The sequence below is a fragment of the Dermacentor albipictus genome, chromosome 1 (genome assembly GCF_038994185.2).
Source record: "Dermacentor albipictus isolate Rhodes 1998 colony chromosome 1, USDA_Dalb.pri_finalv2, whole genome shotgun sequence".
Taxonomy (NCBI): Eukaryota; Metazoa; Arthropoda; class Arachnida; order Ixodida; family Ixodidae; genus Dermacentor; species Dermacentor albipictus.
The window spans coordinates 258,123,110-258,142,799 of record NC_091821.1 but is presented as its reverse complement, the minus strand read 5'-3'; the positions used below and the strand labels follow the sequence as shown (position 1 = coordinate 258,142,799).

General features: G+C 47.0%; 1 protein-coding gene across 1 annotated transcript in view; it reads left to right on the top strand.

Annotated features, from left to right (window-relative positions):
- Positions 1 to 19,690, top strand: part of Pdcd4 (Programmed cell death 4) — a 60,607-nt gene that overhangs the window by 12,747 nt on the left and 28,170 nt on the right. Inside the window, exon 7 of the mRNA XM_070531216.1 lies at positions 11,442 to 11,549. Coding sequence (XP_070387317.1) covers positions 11,442 to 11,549 — 108 coding nt within the window. The remainder of the gene's footprint in view (positions 1 to 11,441; positions 11,550 to 19,690) is intronic.

Here is a 19,690-nt window from a genome sequence, read left to right as displayed (position 1 = left end):
TTAATTTATTTTGAACTACATTATAAATTATACACAATCTAAAGGGATAAGTAAACCCTCATTAACTTGAACTCTGATATCTCGAAATATCGGTGAAGTCAACATTTTTTCTTAGCTAGGTGTCAATCCCATGTACTTTTCATCTCTTATCTCGATATGCTTGTGTGCTTGTGCTCTGGATATCTCAAAATTTCCACTGCGAAAATGTCTGGAAAATACCCAAAGGTTTCCGTACTTTGTGCGCAGCTGCGATATTCGAAAAAAAATGTCCGGACAGCAAGTTTGTAGCGACTGCCGCTTAATTTTGTGCCTTATCCACCGTTCATGGCTGCCTGCGATCTCCTTGATATGGCAAATCAGTTCTGTGGAAGCCCACAAGGTGGATTAAAGTACATGAAAGGGAAAAGTATTGGTGTCCTCAGAATTTTAGCATAAAGCTACAAAGGAAACCCATACGGGTTTCTCAGAAAGAAAGCCTCGCAGTTGTAAAAAAATTAATCCTGGTGCGAAGCTACAAAGGAACCTGTATGTGTTTCCTTTGTAGCTTTGTGTTGCAATTCGGGTGGTTGCCAATTTTGATGTGGGTGGAATGTCACTTTGACCCCCTGGTCGAGTGGGCCTGATGGAGCTCTCCTGCTGATACGCCACTGCATGTGGAGAAATTGTGCGAGGGTTTGATTGGGGTCTCAGCTCAATCAAGCAAGTCTCGGCCCCAACTGGATTGGGGCCGAGATTGCTTCACGGCTTATCCAACATAATTCCGCTGCGGGCAGCCACACAGATTGCACGTGTACCCTCTTGTGATGGTACTTTATTTCAACTGCAAATCTTTATTGACACCTTTTTGGCTACCTATACATATTTAAGGTATGGGTTAGACTACATGACATCTTCAATTTTGCTGCCGTCAAGTGCGTCGTCTGCAAGCGAGCACGCATTTGTTGCGTGGACGCTGGCGGATGCCCAGTTTTTCTCGCAGTAAGTCTAGTACAATTTTTATGGTTTTACTTGCTTTTGTACAGCCGCGACTCTTCTCGGCCGGTACCAAATACAGTAAAACCTCGTTAAACCGTACCCGCTTAAACAGTAGTTTCGTTTTAAAAGTAGTAAAGTCAAATCCCCGACTCGGCGGCCATTGAACATAATGTGTTTTGTATCCACATAAACCATACCCGCTTATTGCGTACGTATCGGTTAACATGTAGTGTTTCCACTTTTCGTCATGCAAGCGGGACGGTGCTTCGTCTCCATCGGTCGGCCCGGCAGAACAAGCCTCAAAGATCTTAACAGCGGCCTCCAAGCACCCTGTGCGTTTGCGCGTGAAGCCACATCAACATCAACATCATTTTGAGATCGAGTTAACAAGGTTTTACTGTAGAGTGAAATAAACCAGGTTTATAAACTGCATGGCTCCAAGAGACACAGATGAACAATGCACTTCTAGGTAAATCTAAGGGTGCATAGATATGATATATATCAAAAACATACATGTATGAGAAAAATCAAGTATTCTAAATGCATCGATCGAAAAAGTGAAAACTCCCGACAGGAATAAGCATGTTTTCGAAATCCTGTGCATCTTTTAAAAGCTGTGCCAACCCCAGATGAACCAACAGACTTTCTGAGAAAAGGAATCGAGGCAATTATTGGACATTAATATGAACAACAGTGTTAGGGAAAAGGTATTGCCTATATACTTGGACTGAATTGGGGAGACTGGGAAGTCTTTGCCAATGTAATCTCCGTGGCTTGTCTGGTGATCTCCTTCAACCTTGCCAGCAGGCGAAATGAAGTAACATATAGTCTAATCGAATGGTATTTGGTTTCAGATCATATTGAACTTCAGAATTCACTATTAAATATTATCAAATAGGCTTTTCTGTTTGAATGTAATGCATAACAGCACTTTTGAAGTCCAGAAGGTGAGGGGCCGATGCAAGTGAGGACTCTTCATTCCAAATGATTGTGCTATTGAAAAGTCGTGGCTGTTGTGCAGAGGTGCAGCAGTTCCCGAGAGAATTAACGCACAGGTGCTAATCGGTTCTGCTCAAGTTCCTAGCTGTCATTCAATATAAACGCCCCATTTTTGGGCAGCCTGTAAATCTGTTAACTTGATTCAGGCAAGGAAAAAAAATTTTTGGCACTCTCACCCTGTCTGCAACCTGTTGAAACTGGGTGCCCAATGTGGTACCACTCTTCAACAAACACAGCAGATCTACAAACATCTCTACGTGTATGTAAGGCATGCCGTTCCTTTTATTGCCTCATTATTGTCCTTATGATAGTGCACCGGATAACTTAAAGCAGCTGTTCATAGTATGCAGCTGCTTAGTTGACATTACGTTCAGGTATGAAATATAAGATAAGCATAACATTTTTCTTGGAAATCAGACTCGAGAATAATTTCTCTTGTTAACACCTCAGAAAAAAAACTGAAGGTTGGAACTACCGTCTTTTTTGTTTGTTTGTTTAATTAAATAGCAATTTACATCTGGCATTTTACATCTGGCGATGTGATTGCGAGGCACCCTGTTCAGTTCTCGCCACCCGGTGTTGTTTAGCATGAACCTAAGCAGAAGTACACGACTGTTTTTCAATTTGGTTTTCATCTAACTCCGCGACCTGGTTTGAAACCGTGAGCTCGAGTTCAGCAGAGCAACACCATGTCTGGTATATAGCCACTAATTAGGCTACCACGCCACTTGTTGTCGTCGTTGCTTTTTTTTTTTTTTTTTTCTTCTTCTCACAAGATAGCATTAAGGGCCCCGTGTCGCAAAAATTCTGGCGTCCAGTGTTGAGTCTTTGAGCGAAAAGATCATTCCGAACCACGCAAGCCCTCTGTGTAGCACAAAGATGTTATTGAACTAATTGAATTTCTGAAAGTAAAATGCATAAAAAAAAATGGTAAAGTATGACTTACAACTTACATGATAGCGTCCAATTGTAATTTTATATAAGAGAAAACATAATTTCGTTTTGTGGAAACCCAAACATAAACCCCTTTTCCAGCATTTCTACCATTCATAGAGCGGCGTGCCGAGCTCGGTTCCTTGCAACAACACCATCCAGATGGCCCGTGCAAGAGGCCTCGTTTCTACCAGAAAGTTTGCCTTCGTGTATAGCGTTCACCGCCAGCGTTTCCCGGTAAACATTAAGCTTACATAAGCTGCAGTTGCAAGCAAGCGTGTGAAGCAGTTGTGGATCATTGAATGCTCTCGCATTCCACACCTAAAGGAGAAGCTTAAGCATCCTCCAAATTTTTTTTAAGCCTGGACTGTACAAAAAGTTTCGCGCAGCTTAAGGGCCAAAGATTTGCATATATAAATTAAAATCAAGTTATGGGTTTTACATGCCAAAACCACTTTCAGATTATGAGGCACGCCGTAGTGGAGGACTCCGGAAATTTTGACCACTTGGGGGTTCTTTAACGTGCACCTAAATCTAAGTACACGGGTGTTTTCACATTTTGCCTCCATCAAAAGGCGGTCGCCATGGCTGGGATTCGATCCCACAACTTCATGTTCAGCAGCCCAACACCATAGCCACTAAGCAACCATGACGGGTATTAGCATATATAGTAGATACTTAAAACTGTCTTCGACGCCCAAGGTCCGACTGCACTAAAAGAACCTGTACGAATTACTCTGCATTCTGTTACGTAAGGAAGGCGGAAACATAAATGGGAGGTTGCGCTGCAGTTTTCTTTTTTAATTTTTTTTATATAAGAATACTTCCAGTAAGTCTGAGCACAGGGTGCCAGATGGGGCAGGTATGTTTTATTTGTGTGAAGCAGCAAGCAGGAACAATACATAGGTTTTTCTGTCTGTGTTTCGCAAGGCCTACTGATGGAAAACTATACGCACAAAAATACACGAGAGAAAGATGCTGCTTAAAGAAAAAGAAAAATATTTGTTCTGCAATGGGAACCGTACAATAACATAGTAGAATGAAAGCCGACACCGTGGCCACAGTACAGTCGCCGACCGTTTATTCGGACCTCACGGGGACTGCGAAAATGTCCGAATAAACAGGTGTCCGAAAAAGCAGATTAAGAAAAAAAAAATGAAATCCTTTATTTCCACGCACTTATTCGGGCTCGGCAGTAGGCTTGGAAGAAATCGTGAATGCGCCGTTGCACGCTGTTCCGTTTACGCGCAATCAGATAAGCCTGAATCTCGGAGAGGGTCGTACGGTCACTATTGGCGGCTGAAAGCACAGTCACTGCTTGTACACGCTCCGCATGCGACGGCAGCGTAGAACATGGCGCGTCATCGACTCAGAGTCATCGTCTGGCGGTGCAGCAGAAACCTGACAAATGATCTTGCCGTCGTCGAGTTCTGTGCATGTCAATACAGCAGTGTCAGCACCTATGAAACTGTCAAATGAGACTGTGTCCGGAATCGCAATGCAACCACTGCGCAGGTCCCGGCAGAACATTTTCCGCGTCAGTAGGGAGCACATCAGAAGGCAACAAATCTTCGGCCTCCCGGCACCCGCTTGCCGGCATTCCCCAGCGCAGTTTGCACAGGCACTGTCGGCGCCATTAGACCCTTGACGCGATGTTTACGTATGCCGCGTTGGATCACCGAAACCTCGACACAGCACACAAAGCAAACACCGCCATGCCGACACCAGTCGCACAAACGAAAAACGCGGCCTGCTCGCAGCGTGCAGCTGGTGCAGCGTCTTGCGCGAAGAAACAAATCAGCTGCTGAATTGTCTTGACATGGCTTACTAAGCTGAAACCGGAACTGCTGCAGAGCCGCTCTATCTAACCAGGCAGAAACGATGATGATGAGCGGGGATTTCCAGTAGCGCCACTTTGTGGGGCAGCAAGGAAGCTCCGTTCAAAACAAAAATGGCGTTCAGGAAGTCGAACCATGCACCGGTCAGAGTTGGTGCATGGTGCTCTCGACCGAGTTGGCTAAAGGAGTGTCTGAAAAATCAGACGAGAGGTCGCAAGGTGTCCGAACTTTCGGCACTTGTTATACATTATGGTCTATGGGGAGAATGGCGGTGCCGCGAAGCTGACCGAATAATCGGGCATGTCCGAATTTTCGGAGTCCGGAAAATCGGTCGGCGACTGTACACGTGTGGTCACCGAGAAATAACAATGAAATAAAGAAAAGAAAGAAAGCATCTACTCCCAAGGCATAAATACATGTCATATGCAATTCTGGATGCCGTTCAAGCCGTCTGAACGCATTTACCGGCACGTGAAGTAATACGAAAGACCCTTCCGAGAAATATTGCCAGAAGTTTCCAATGGTGCAACCTTCATGCGGCCCAAACCACTTCTAATCGCAGTGCTGCCGCAGTATTATTTGTTGCACACATCATTGCAAAGCATGCGCCGCCCCAGCTGGTCGTCCTTCCAGCGCCTCCTCTATATTTGAGATGCCCGTCAGGTCGTACGCCAAACAATGGGAGCTTGTGGGACGCCGTGCTTTGCACTCTTGCCGCAGTAGGGCACTACCGGCTGACACTATTGCCGGCCCTTCATCTGCTCTGGCTGTACGGACTGCTGTCGTGATACTGCTCATGCTACCTTTTCTCTTTTTTTTTTCTTTTCTTTTTTTTTCGAATATGTAAACTGCGAACTATTTTTGTGTCTCGCAAGCAGGCATATTTTACGACCTATGATGACCTGGCTCATTTGCTGGCTCACCTTTATTTCAAGAAATGTACTCTAATGCACAGTCTTTCAAGCAGTACAATTTAACTCTTGACAATGATTCTTTCACGGGGGGTTGCTTTCCCCTTTTCTCGGAGCATGAGGGAGCTATCTAACTGCATTGTGGGAGGCACACAAAATAAGGAGTCGTGATTAAAATTTGGAAGTTAATTTAGACATGGTTCGTTCCAGCACTACGATAGTGAGTCCAGAGAAAAATGCAGCCAGCAATTGGAGCGGCCTAATAGCATGCCGTCGGTGACTCTCGCATCCCCCCTCACCTATAATGTATGCCCATGTTTCGATATTTCTCAGCTTCATTAATGACAAATGACTCAAATGCATTTTCGAAGGGAGAATTGTGTGTATATTTTTCACAGTTCGCAAAACATTAAATGTTACAAAAACATTTGAATAGCACCTGCTACAATTTCAGAACTTTACACTACAGTGGCTTCTTCGCATACATTTTCATTAGAGTTCTTGTCCGTGATACCCGTGGCCTGATTGCTTAGCAGTGGCTTGATAAACTTGCAGCACAAAAACACTAGGAACTATTTCCTGTGAGCTGGGTCATCTTTGCACTTCAAGACTGTAATGTCCACCGGTACACCGACAGCATGCTCCATGCTGGTTTCCAGTGGCCTATCAATTGCTTTCTCGTAGTGGAGAACAATATCCACAAACATTTTGAGGCTTATCAGAAATGAGACATGTTCATTTGTAGGATACTTCAGTCCCCTTTGTCTTGATAAGCAGTGATCCACAGGCGCATTTCCTTCTGGCTTTTCAACAATTTCAATGCAGCCCTGCCAATTCATCTTCTTGGTCAAGACACAGGCTATGATGTACCATCCAATCAGGGCTATGCTAGCAATCTCTGGATTGGGAAGCCATTGCCTGGGCGCTGGTGCAGTCCTCGCGCAGCCTATTTTCTACTGCCAGTGGAAAAAATTCCTTATCTGGGCAGTTAACATTCTGTGTGCCAGTGCGTGAAACTGCTGTGGCAGCACAGAACAGCGTTGAGACATTGACATTGCTTTGTTGCGACGAAGAAACAATGCCAGTCTTCAACATTTTTTCGGGCCCACAGAGCATGCTTATTTGCATAGCATCATTCCATCCTGCTGTTCAATGAAAGCCAGTTATGGCCTTCGTTGCACTACTAGAAAATTTTTGTGTCAGAACGATGGAACATTTTTCATTCAGCAGTAACCTGATCTACATGACGTTTGAGGTTGTGGTAAGTACCAGTGCATTGTACATCTGCTTGCTCAAGGAACTGTCAGGGTGGCTTTAATCCTTAAACTTGAAGTTGTCCAGGAAAGGTTTCTCGAGCCATTCCAACGTTGAGTCATATGGGTCACTGGAATGTCAGGTGTTGGGATCATTCTTATGGATGTGTTGCTGCGTGTTACTAACATCCATAAGAAGAAACCACTCGCGCATGACTGTGATGAATTCCACAGTAGGATCCACTGTTGCAAACTCAACATCACAGGCTTGGCCAGTCTGGTGCTTCATATACTGCAGTGCAAATGTGACAGGTGGTGAGAAAATCTGCATCCCATGCCAGAGGCTCGTCTTTTCTATGTTTTGTATGTACAAATGCTTACGTGTCGGCAACTTTATTGGCTTTACTTTTGACCCTTTCTGGATCCTGTAAAGCTCTTTTAAACGAGCTGATGAAATCTTTTTCCACCCATACATTTTGCAAGAAACCGAGACCTCGCATTTCTTATGATGTTGCATTGATCATATGCCCTGAATAGGCGTATTGAGGGGTCTGCAGGGTGCGGTGCTGATGTGCTTCCCTGCTCTTTGCACAAAATTTCCATTGCCGCGACATTCATTTTATGATTGTCAGGCGCAAAACGAACAATTTTAAAACCCAGTTTTTCAGTTTATTTCGCAACATGAATGATGGTTGCAGCAAGATCAGGTCTCGTGCATGCCTTAGTGAAAAAATACCCATCTGGTATTTTAATATGTGCAGCCAAGCCACAAAGAATGAATTATAGCGGGGAGTTTGCCAGGTGGTCTTTTCTATCACTTGGCACCAGTTGATGTAAATCAGGAGTCATGTTGATTTTCCTATTAAAGTGTCTCATTGCTTATTCAAGCTTTTGTCTTATGTGCATTTCATCAACGATTAGGCTGCACACTTTTGATTGATCTGCAGCTAAGCCCTCAAGCTCCATTTTCAGTCTCAAATGCACCAAAGGACTGAAGCCAACTTCGCCAGTGCATGGTCCCATGTACTTATGCAAAGTATTTCTGCATGGCAAGTGCAAAAGCACTTTGGAATGGATGTACTTATACGCTTTGGTGGACAAGTTCCATTGAACTATGCAGTACTTCACAACTGTTTCACCCCATGTAGCCCTCTTCTTGGTGTACTTCTTGATTTGGTCCACAATGAATACAGCCTTCACACTATTTTGCTCAGCATCAGTGGCAACATCAAGGAAGATACTTGCAGTTGTCCTTCAGCTTCAGCAGTTCTTTATTTTACTGTCTGCTTCAGCCTTGCGACCTGAAGACGAAGCATACGCTCCTTTTCTGGGCACTTCATGTGGTGCAGAAATGAACTCGAGCTCACTCAGGCTTTGTCCGTCTGCTTACCAAATGCTCATCTCGCAAAAACAAGTTCATTGCGAACCATTGCCATAAACACAGACTGTTCTTTGGAGATCGTGCTACTTGAAAGCTGTGCAGATGCCATGGACGATTGATCGTTACCTGGAACAGTGTTGCTGCAGGTTACTCCACTGGCTGGCCCCACAACAGCAGTAGGGGTCTCATGAGGCTCCATGATGTTGTCGATCAGTTTTGGGTCACCAATCTCTGATGAATTTGATGTTGAACGTCTTCTTTTGCCGCTGCTGTGAATTTTGTCTGGCATGCGTTTGAGACTTCTTTAATCACTGTGCACCTTACTAGGGGCAGGCTGCTTGTACAAAGGATAACGTCTGAACACAATAGGCACTGCTCCCTTAGCTGGCGGATCTTTGAGTTTTCTTTGAAATGTCATTAAACCCAGTGTTTACTGCACACAACTGAATAGTTGGATGTAGAATTAGGCTCCCAATCCTTCCGTGAAATCGCCTTGATCCGCTTTTGACGCAGTTCAAGATCTGCAGGGATTTCGTGGAACGAAACACCTGGGTCCTTCTTTCTTTGCACCTGACGTGCACATGGGTATACAGCAGTACCACATGATGAAAACTGTTCATCAGAAACACCAAGGTTGACAAGTAGATGCTTCTTGTACACGGTAATCACTGCAAAACAAAGAGCACTAAGCCTTGGCTTGGCGAACCACGTTGATAAACGCACTTGGATGGTCAGAACGGCCGGTAAATTCAAGCGAATGGGAGAGGGGACAGGAGAGGGCTTCCGAGCCAGCTGCAGCCTTTCTGACGGGTATCTAAAAATTGGATGCGCTAGTCCCACTGAACGTTATCCTAGTACACTCTATCCCCTGACCAAGTGCAAGAAGGTACATGTGACCTCTGCAACATGTGTGCTCGTATGTCTGCGGAACATCTTCAGTTTGCGTATTCACCATGCTCTGCCTTTCTATTTGTGGATAAAAAGTTCAGTGCCATTATTCTGTAATGATTTTTTTTCCATACCATTTATTATCATGCTTTGTCAATGGCCATAGCAACGCTCTGCCTGCGTTATCAGTAAGATAAGCCAACCGAGAATGGTGAAGGGAAGAGTGGCATATTATTGAGCAGAAAACATGGCTGCAAAATTGTGGCCCTGGGGGTGGCATTCCTGGTCCATTACTTTTTTGGTATGCAAGCACTTTTGCAATATTTTCCCAAAGTGCTCTGTGCAAGGATTGCTGTTGCCTGTAGACGCCTGATGTTTTGGGTGCCGAGTCGCAATATAAATCTCGCAAAAGTAATGTACCAAAAATACCGCTTCTGGTATTTACGCTTCTTTGGAAAATTGAGTGATTACTGCGCTTATTTCAGAAGGCATGGCCAGAGGCTTACATATTCGGGAATTCACTCGCCCTGAAACACAGCGCATGTTAAAATTTTTCCTGGTTCTTACAACTTGAGAGGAAGCTTTAGCTCCAATGCTCCTGTCTAAGCCACTGCACCACATATGATGAGGGTTGTTGGATTTAAACAAAAAGAAAAAAATCTAATGAATGTTTGAAGCGATTTTTTTATTCAGGCTGCCAAGTCTTCAATAAAAAGGGTTAAAAATTGCAAATTTTAGAAAACAAATCAATCACGTATACTACTGTTACTCGGCGCTTAAGTGTGATATTGCAAATTTATCAATAGCATATAATAGTACATCTAAAGTGGTCAAAACTGATGTATTATACATGGCTCTTAAAATACACCCTAATATGCGAGTATGAATTTTGCAAAGCCCGTATAAACATTGTTACAAATATGCTTACGCTGTAAATTGATATATCAAATTTGTCCACTTTGAATATTCTAACGAATGCAGTTTATGTAACCGTGATGTGTTCTTGGTGCAGAGTTATGGATCTTTAAATTTTACACTTCTATTCTTTTTATTGCTATAGCAACTATACGGACACTCCAAGCGCATTTCTACCATTGGTGTCACCGTGAGGTTCCATATAAAGTCTGAGGGTGATAAAATTGCTGCCGCGCGCCATATGAGTTGACGCAGTTGATCCTGCGTCAACTCAGTGCCAACTTCTGGCTTAGCGGTGATGGTTAGGCCTAGCAACTTAGGCAATGCTGCTTTAAACATGCTGACAGCTGGTGAGGTGGCGGCAAGCTGTCGCAGAACTTTGCCATCAATAAGCTCTAACCAGTAGATTACATCGGCGACCAAGCAGGAAATCACACGCACAGACTAATTTGGCAGCCATATAGGGAAGTGCGGTGACTGAACTCCACAAGATTAACTTCAAATAGCACATTCTGCACTCTTTTACATGTTTTGCCTAGCGGCTTTTTGGTTGGGAGTGCAGCAAGCAAGCCCAATGTTCCTATCCCATGTGATCACACCAATCGCACTGCTGCGTATTAGTGATAATGGAAATCATGCATGTATTTCATTCTTGTTCCTGTGCCATGATGTGGCACAGAAAGCTGCTGATAGGGCATCAAAATCTGCAGGAGGCACTTCTGTTCTTTTGCATAGACCTGATAGCATTTTCCCCCCACCAAATCGGTGTGTATGCTTGTAACAAATATCAAATATAGAAAATGTATGCTCACGTCAGATGCAGTTTTGTTCACGTCAGATGCAGATGCGGAAGTTGTGGCCAAACGAAGACTTTGCTGAGGTTGATCACCCGCAAGCACCGATGTTGCCCCGCTTCCGGCTTAAGCTGAGGCTGTAACTGCTTTGGCCGTTCTATACCGCTAGTGCAGCACAATAGAAGGCACCGGCCTATAGATTGTAGATCGTTTAGACTATGTTGAGGACACTGTGGTTAAGCATGTGGCTGCCTATAGCAGCAGGCTACGCTGCTGCAGTAATTTTGCCAAAGAAATAAATACTTTGTGCAAAGCTTAAAGTGAGTATTTACTATGTCATGATTGGTTCATTGATTGATTTGTACACGTTATTGATACATTTTTGAAGTGATTTTATATATCGAATTCTGGCTATATAGAACAATTTCGTGATCATTGCGCTGTTCGATATATATCAAGGTTCGACTGTACATTAAGTTTGGTGCTCGTGTGTTTGGTTTTGTTTTCTCCACTTGTAAAGTAATCATTTGAAAACATTGGCAAATATTTTTCAGATTCAAATGTTGCTCAAGGAGTATTTGTGCTCCGGAGACGTTAACGAAGCCATTCGCTGCTTGCAAGACTTGGAAGTTCCACACTTCCACCATGAGCTGGTCTATGAGGTGAGGTAAAAACAGATTTATTGAAATAGAACAGCACAAAACTACAAGGCACAAAAGACAGGTGGAAACAAAATGAGTGCTCGTCCTGTTTTCTGTGCTTTGTTGTTTTGCGCTGTACCATTTCACTATGCCTGCATACCAACTAGTGTCACTGTTCATATGTTGCTACATCTCGTGTAGCTGGGCTTTCCTTACGGCAGGTTGCATGCGGATTAGGCTTTCTGGGTGTGTTGACACTTTCAGCATCAAGTAAAATGTTCATTCATTGCCTAATGTAATTATAATTTTACATTTGTAAGATCCGTTACGTGCTCATTTGGTGTGGGCTGTGATCTCAATATTACAAATTTTGCTTGCAATTTTAGTATACACAGTGTGATTGATAGCATTCATTTACTGAGTTTTGTTGATAAATGGTCTTGTTTTTACTATAGCATACTCTACAGTAAAACCTCGTTGATATGTACCCGCTTAATAAGTAATTCCAGTTTAAATATAATCACAATGAATGCCCTGCCCTGTTGCCATTCAACCTAATGTATTAGCTCACCGCTAAAGCCGTAGTCACTTAGCGCATGCCAAACAGTTAGTGCGTAGTATTGAGAGCTTTAGTGTGTCTGGTATTCGGGTAAATGTAAGGGGGCTGTTGTTTTACTGGATCAGCGGAGGCATAAACGGGAACAGCTTGCATGTTGCAGCCACCTCTTGATGCAGAGCTCAAGCAGACAAACACGGCTAATATTGCAGTAACCAGGTGTAGGATAGGATAGGAATAACTTTAATGAAGTGCCGGCAAACGACGATTTAACGTGTCGTGACGCTGGCCAAGCGTCGACCCGGGGTTATGCCCTACTCTGCACTAGCCCAGTTGGGCCCATTTGTAGTGGGTCATGAGGCTTGTGCTTCTCGAGCGCACCCCGGGCCTGCTGGACGGCCCATAGTTGTGATTCCTTGTCTGCAGACTGCAGTGCACCTTGTAGTTCTGGCGGGTAAGTCCTGGAGGTAGCTGCCGTCGGGAACCTGGCACAGTCCCACATGACATGCCATTGGTCCGCCGGACCCGCTGCACAAACACCGCACAGCCCACTCGGATAGAGCTCTGGGTGAAGCACGTGCAGCATTGCGGGGGCGAGGAGTGACGCAGTCTGTATTTGTCTTAGGATTACGGCCTCCTCCCGACTGAGTGCCGGGTGGGGAGGCGGCATTGTCCGTCGAGCTAAGCGGTAACACTTAGTTACTTCGGCATAACTAGTCACTCTGTCCTTGGTTTCGAACCACCACACGGAACGGTCACTCTCGGGGGCACGGAAAGTAAGCGCTCGTGCCGCCGAATGAGCCGTCTCGTGGTTCGGTGAGGATGCACACTCGCCAGCGTGCGCCGGGAACCACTTGATACGGACGGTGCTGCCGCGGTCTTGAAGTTGGAGCTTGCCGATGATGGCGGCCGCCGGCGCGCATATTCGCCCCTTGGCAAAGTTGCGCACGGCATTCCTCGAGTCGCTGAGCACGGTGCGACACTCGGCCTCGGTGATCGCCAGAGCGATGGCAACCTCCTCAGCGTCTGTGGCGTTCGTGCACCGCACGCTCGCCGCCGTTGTCTTGGTGCCGGTAGCCGCCGCAACGACCACCGCCGCGAAGCCTTCCCGCTTGTATTCCGCGGCGTCCACATACCGGGCGTGCGGGTCTTGGGCGTGTTGTTCAGTGAGGGCCTTGGCCCGCGCCTGCCGCCGTTCTTGGTTGTATTCTGGGTGCATGTTCTTCGGGATGGGGTCCACGTAAATGTGGGCCCGCGCCTCATCTGTAATCTCGCACGGTTGCCGGCTGGGAGCTTGGGGGCTGTAACCCAGGGACGTCAGTATACTGCGGCCCGTCTTGGTGGTAGAGAGGTGCTCGAATTGCGCGCTGAGCTGCACCTCGGCTATTTCTTCTAGGGTATTATGGACGCCGAGCTGCAAGAGCCGAGCCGTACTCGTGGTCTCCATTAAACCCAGCGCCGCCTTGTAAGCCCGTCTGATCAGCGTGTTGATCTTGGTCCTGTCAGTGACATGCCAGTTAAGGTAGGCCGCAACGTAGGCGATGTGACTAATCACGAACGACTGGACAAGGCGCACGAGACTGTCCTCACGCATGCCTGCCCGTCGTGCAGAGACTCGATGTATGAGCCGGATGGCGTCCATTGCCTTGGTGGTAAGCTTGTTGATGGTCTCGTCGTTGCGGCCGCTCTTGTTGAGCAGCAGGCCCAGGACCCTGATCTTGGGAACTTCGGGGATGCGTTGCCCCGATGCAGTCACAATTTTGATGTGATCACACTCGCGAAGAGGAGCGCACTTCCGTCCCGGTCGAAGCGGTGTGAGGACGAACAGCTCGGATTTGGCGGGCGAGCACATGAGGCCTGTGCCATCAAGGTGCTGCTCAATGGCGGTAACCGCCACTTGCAGCTGTTGCTCGATGCTGGTGTCGGTGCCGCCGGCCGCCCACAGGGTAATGTCGTCGGCGTAGATCGTATGCCGGACGCCGGTCCCCGCTACTGCCCTCGCTACCCCGATCATGACGAGGTTAAAGAGCAACGGCGATATGACCGAACCCTGTGGAGTACCCGTACTGCCGAGCTTGTGTTCGGGGAGCTTGAGGTCTCCGGCGTGCAGTTCCACCGTGCGGTTGGTCAAGAAGTCTTGAATGTAATTGTAGCTCGTTACCCCCATGTTGAGCCTTGATACTTGTCCTAATATGGCTGAGTGTTTGACTTTGTCGAATGCACTTTGTAAATCGAGACCCAGAATTACTAGGGTCTTGAATTTCTGTGTTTGGTGCTTGGGGTTACTGTAGATGTTGGCGATGAACAGGCTGCCTTTCCGTTGTTTGCTTGGGATGATTTCGGTGAAGGCGTATTCCACCCTGCTGCGGCCTTGTTTGAGTTGGTGCTCGATGAACGTGAGCCCTTTGCGGACGAACGTGCAGACGCCCCGTCCCTCCGCTTGGCTGACGTGAGTGCGATACCCAGGGAGGGTGGGGGTCACCGTCGCCGAAATAGATTCCATGTACAACTGCGGTGCAATTCCCTGTCAGCTCGGTTGCAGATCTCGTTCCACTGTTGACGGCACAGGAGCATGCAATGTTGTTCAGTGGCCCTATTTAAGTCAGCCACCTTCTTCCTCAATTTGCGATTCAGCCGGTGCTGCTTCCAACGCGCCTGTATCGAACGTTTGGCCTCTATCAGATGGGGCAGGCGGCTGTCCATGATGATGACGTCTTCGTCTGTTTCTATGGTCTTTGTGGCTGAGCGCACTGCATCGCGGAGTTCCGCAGTCCAGGTTTCGATCTCTGTGATGTCTTGTGCTGTGGTGAGGCGCCCTTTACGGAATTCGTCCCAGTCCGTCCACTTATGTATAATGGTATTGCTCCGTAATTGGTTGGGTATCGTAATTTCGAGGATGTAGTGGTCACTGCGCAGGTCGACGCCCGTGTTGTGCCATGTTACTTTGCCTGTGTGGTCATTTTTTATGAACGTAAGGTCTGGTGTGGTGTCTCGTGCTACGGAGTTGCCGATGCGCGTAGGATGCGCGGGGTCCGTGATTCGGACACATTTGTGGTCCAGGGTATCCTGTAATAAGTCCCGTCCCTTGGCCGTGTCCTTCACATAACCCCACGCTCGATGGGCGGCGTTGAAGTCCCCTCCGATCAGCAACGTGTTGTCTCTGGCTTGGGTGCTGGCTGTGTGTAGTAGGGTCTTGAATTTCTGTGTTTGGTGCTTGGGGTTACTGTAGATGTTGGCGATGAACAGGCTGCCTTTCCGTTGTTTGCTTGGGATGATTTCGGTGAAGGCGTATTCCACCCTGCTGCGGCCTTGTTTGAGTTGGTGCTCGATGAACGTGAGCCCTTTGCGGACGAATGTGCAGACGCCCCGTCCCTCCGCTTGGCTGACGTGAGCGCGATACCCAGGGAGGGTGGGGGTCACCGTCGCCGTTTCTTGCAGTAGGATAATGTCGGGTTTCTTGTTTACTGTGGTAATATGTTGTCGCAGCACGGCTTTCTTGTTGTTGTAACTGCGGCAGTTCCACTGCCAGACCGTAAGGCCCGGTAGTGATGCTATTGTGGATTTGTGTTGGGACATAGTTGTGGCGAGGGTGGGGCTTGCGTCTGTTCTTGGAGGTATGGGTGTTTTGCGAATTCCGCTGAAAAGATGGGGCTGCGGACTATGGGCTTGAGGGTGTGTTCAATGAATTCGAAACGCTCTTGTATGGTGCGGAAGGACGTGGTGATCAGTTCCTCCAGCCGTGCCAGTCGTTGGTCGGGTCACAGCAGCCGTGCTGGCGTAGGTGTTGGCGAGCGCTTCAATTTTGGCTTCGAGCTGAGTTTCCAATTGGGTCAGGTCCTTGTAATGTCGTGATGAAGTGCGTGTTCGTTTCTTGGTGGTTGGGTCAGTGGTGTTCTCCTCCTGGGGCGCGTCTTGGGTTTTGTCCTTTGATTCTGTGACTTGGTGCGATAGCGTGTCGGAGTTCTGCTCGGGGACAATGGTGGGTGTTGGTTCGGTGCGTGCTCGTTTCTTGGGGGTTGGATCAGTGGTCTTCTCCTCCTGGGGCTCGTCTTGGGTTGTGTCCATTGATTGTATGCCTTGGTGTGATGGCGTGTCGGTGGCGGGTGTAGGTGTCTCGGGTGACTGAGCTGGTTCTGTCCTTTGATGGGCTTGCGGTGCTTGAAGCTCTTTCTTGACCTCGGCTAGCTCTTCGGCAAGCCGGCGCGTGGTTTCTACCAGGGTCGCATTGGTTGCGCGGAGTTGTTCGAGTTCCTTGTAGTAGGGGCTGGTAGTCCACGCCTGCCAGGTGCTCGGAGTGCTTCGGCCACTAGTGGCGCTGTTGGAGCTGGCGCTGCTGCCTTTAACTTCGCCCTTGGCTACGTCGGCCCAGCTGACTTTGTCACGGGAGCGCGATCGCGTTGCGCCGCAACTGTTCCTGTCCGATGAGTCACGACCGCGGAATGCGCTGCGCAAGGCATGACGGGAAGCGTAACGTGATGCGTGGCGCGACGCGCTGCGGGACCCACCACGGGAAGCGCTGCGCGAGCGGGAGCGTCCTAGGCGTGGAAATGCGCTTGATTCGAGTGCTTGCTTTCGCTGTTCTTTGGCGTTACGGCATTCCCATCGCCGTCGCCGCACGACGTACGGAACCTTGTATTTGGCTCTGCAGAGGCGGTCTCCAGTGGGGTGTTCTTCGCCACAGAGCTTGCACTTGGGGACACACTTGTGGCCCTCTCTGGGATTAGAAACACCGCATGAAAGACAAACACGTACGTTTGGTGTGGGCACACGTGTAACCAGGTGTATTTTACTTCGCTGCCGGTGTAAATTTTTGGCCGCAACAAGATTTTGCAGCTGCTGAAAATTTACACCAGCAGTGAAGTAAAATACGCTTGATATTAGCTCTATGTTATAGTTGAGCTCTGCACCACCAGGTGGCTGCACCATGCAGATCATTCATGATTGCGTTTACCTGAATACTAGACTTGCTAAAACTTGATTTACTTCATTTTTTGGCAAGTACAAGCGTGCAATTAGCTAAATGTTGGGCGCACAGATCATAGCGAAATTGCGGCGCATGGGCCTTTCCCACACTGCAGTTGCCACTGATAGCGACATAAAAATATGGTAGCCATGGCGTGTTTCCTGCTCCCATAGCTTGTAGCACTGCCAGATCATTGTCATGGATGACGATGTGGGTGATAGCCCTTCCATATCCGACACAGCTAGTGTGTTGACCGTCATGAGGGCATTCGCAGAGATGTGTGGTTTGGTGGAAAAACTGGCTTGCGGCCTTGCTGAGTTTGAGGATGCTTCTGTCACTGCAAGGCCATCATGGCGGCAAGTGAAAATCGGATTTCTACTGCCTGCCTGCAAATAAAACATGTCTGCGTTTGTGTTTGAGTGAGAATTAACATGTTTTTTAGGTCGGTAAATCTGTAGCCACTCATCTGACGTTCAACATACAGTAGACCCTCGTTGATACGGTCCCTTTTCGTACGATTTCCTGACACCAATGTTTCTGATTGAGAACGCAAAATATGACCCAATTCTGTTGTGCGTCTATTTTACGGATTTAATACATTCCCTGAAAACACTTTTAACACCAACATTCAGTATATTGCCAAACTACGGTCTTATGACACATTTTCAGCTGCTAAATTTTATGTGAACCAAAAAAGGTTCTGCGAGGCACTTGTGATCGAGAGCAATAGGCGCCCCCCAATGTCAACTTCCTTGCAGTACTCGCATGCCCATGTCACATGAAAATGCCGCTACGCATTTGGTCTCCTATTCTGGTGCAACCAAATTTCCCCGCGTGTCATTGCATGCAGTCGAATTCACTTATAACAGTATTCAACTGCCACAAAAATTCCGTTGTTATAACTGATAATTGTTACAATCGAGTTGCATGAAAAAAAGAAATCAAAATGGGGGATGGCATAGCTGTTCCAAAAAAACAATAATAGCGGGGAAGCCAGTTCTCCTACCCATCACCTTCCTCCATCCGGCTTCCGATTTTGTTGACTTGTTCAACTGGTTAACTCTGCTTACTGCGATTGCGTGTTAACCCTTTCAGGGTCAATGACATAAATATACGGCGCCGCAAACATTTCCAAAATGGTCGATGCTTTATATTTACGCCGCCGACTGTGCATTTAAAAAGCGTGCCAATTTCCTAACTTTTCTTGGCAAAACTTGCAAAACTAATTTTGTTTTTTTGACGGGCACACAGCCACGCAGTTCGCTTGAGTGCGCTCACCTACGCTGTTCGATTACGCTATGGATGTAAATAATACTGTAAGAGCAGGAACATTTGAGACTTACGAAATATTCTTGTGTGTGCATTTTCCAAGCCATGAACTATGTGTATAAGAATGCATCAAATTTTTCATTCTTATAAGCTTATTTCCTGTTTTTATTGTTCTTATTCATGAACAAACTACATATATACCAATGCAAAATATTTTTTTTTCTCACTTTACAGTCACCCTAGAAAAATTCAGGTAAATTTTAAAAAAAATAATTCCCTCTGAAGAATTTCAATCTGCAATAAAAAAATTTACCCTGGGCGGTCGCATATGGCGCAAAAAATAGAACCTGAAAGGGTTAACAAGCCACGGCTGTCGGCGTTCAAGAATGGCACTGTTATAATATGTGACATGTGCTTCGCTGAGACATCGCCTTGGTGGCCCCAAAAGGTGCCTTTTATGAAATGTGGGAAGGTTGCCGTGGCAGTGTCTTGCTTCGCTGAGACATCGCCTTGGTGGCCCCAAAAGGTGCCTTTTATGAAATGTGGGAAGGTTGCCGTGGCAGTGTCTCAGCTTGAAAAAATCCAGAACAAACGCTGGAGCGAGATCGCCACAAGCACCTCACGACGTACTTCCCACTGGCTTGCATTAGAAAACCATATGTCCGTCAGCCTTGCTTGCTTGACGCAAAACTTGCTGACATCCTTCTCCAAGGCATCCAGGTGCTCCACGCAGTGAAGCGGAAGGTCCCTTGTGGCAACAAGCGCATGAAGGACTGAATAATCTACAGGACCTCCTGCGGGGACAATGTTGAGGCAGCCTGCCCTACCGCGTCAGGGCTGCCATCGTGGCCATCAGTGTCACTATCCAGTGCAAGCACAGAAGAGTACGCATTTCAGCTGGTTGGTTCATGATTATGAGCAGTAAACAGCACTAAAAAACTGTACAAAGAGAGGGACATAGACAACAGTGCTGAAAAAAGGGACACAGCGCTGTTGTCTGTGTTCCTCTCTTTGTCCTGTTGTTTAGTGCTGTTTACTGCTCGTAACAATGCAAGCTTGTTTGCGATGGTTGCTTAGAATCACTTCGTTTCCAAATATATAGCAGTGCGCTTTCTTTTCACTGGCAACATCGTGCATTGCCGATGGTCAGCGGGCAGATCTGCCATGTTCCGTTTTCGTGGTGAGTCGAAAGAGGCTGATAAACTATGTGGCCAGGAATGACTTTCACGCAACGAACAAAGACATAAAAACAAATTAATTAGTTAGCATAATTGCGCAGAATAAGGGCCCAGCAAGCATTCTGGGAGCAGCGGTGTCAGCACAGTTGGGACGGTCCATTCGTGTTTCGGAGGGTGGCACGGCACAGAGCTATGG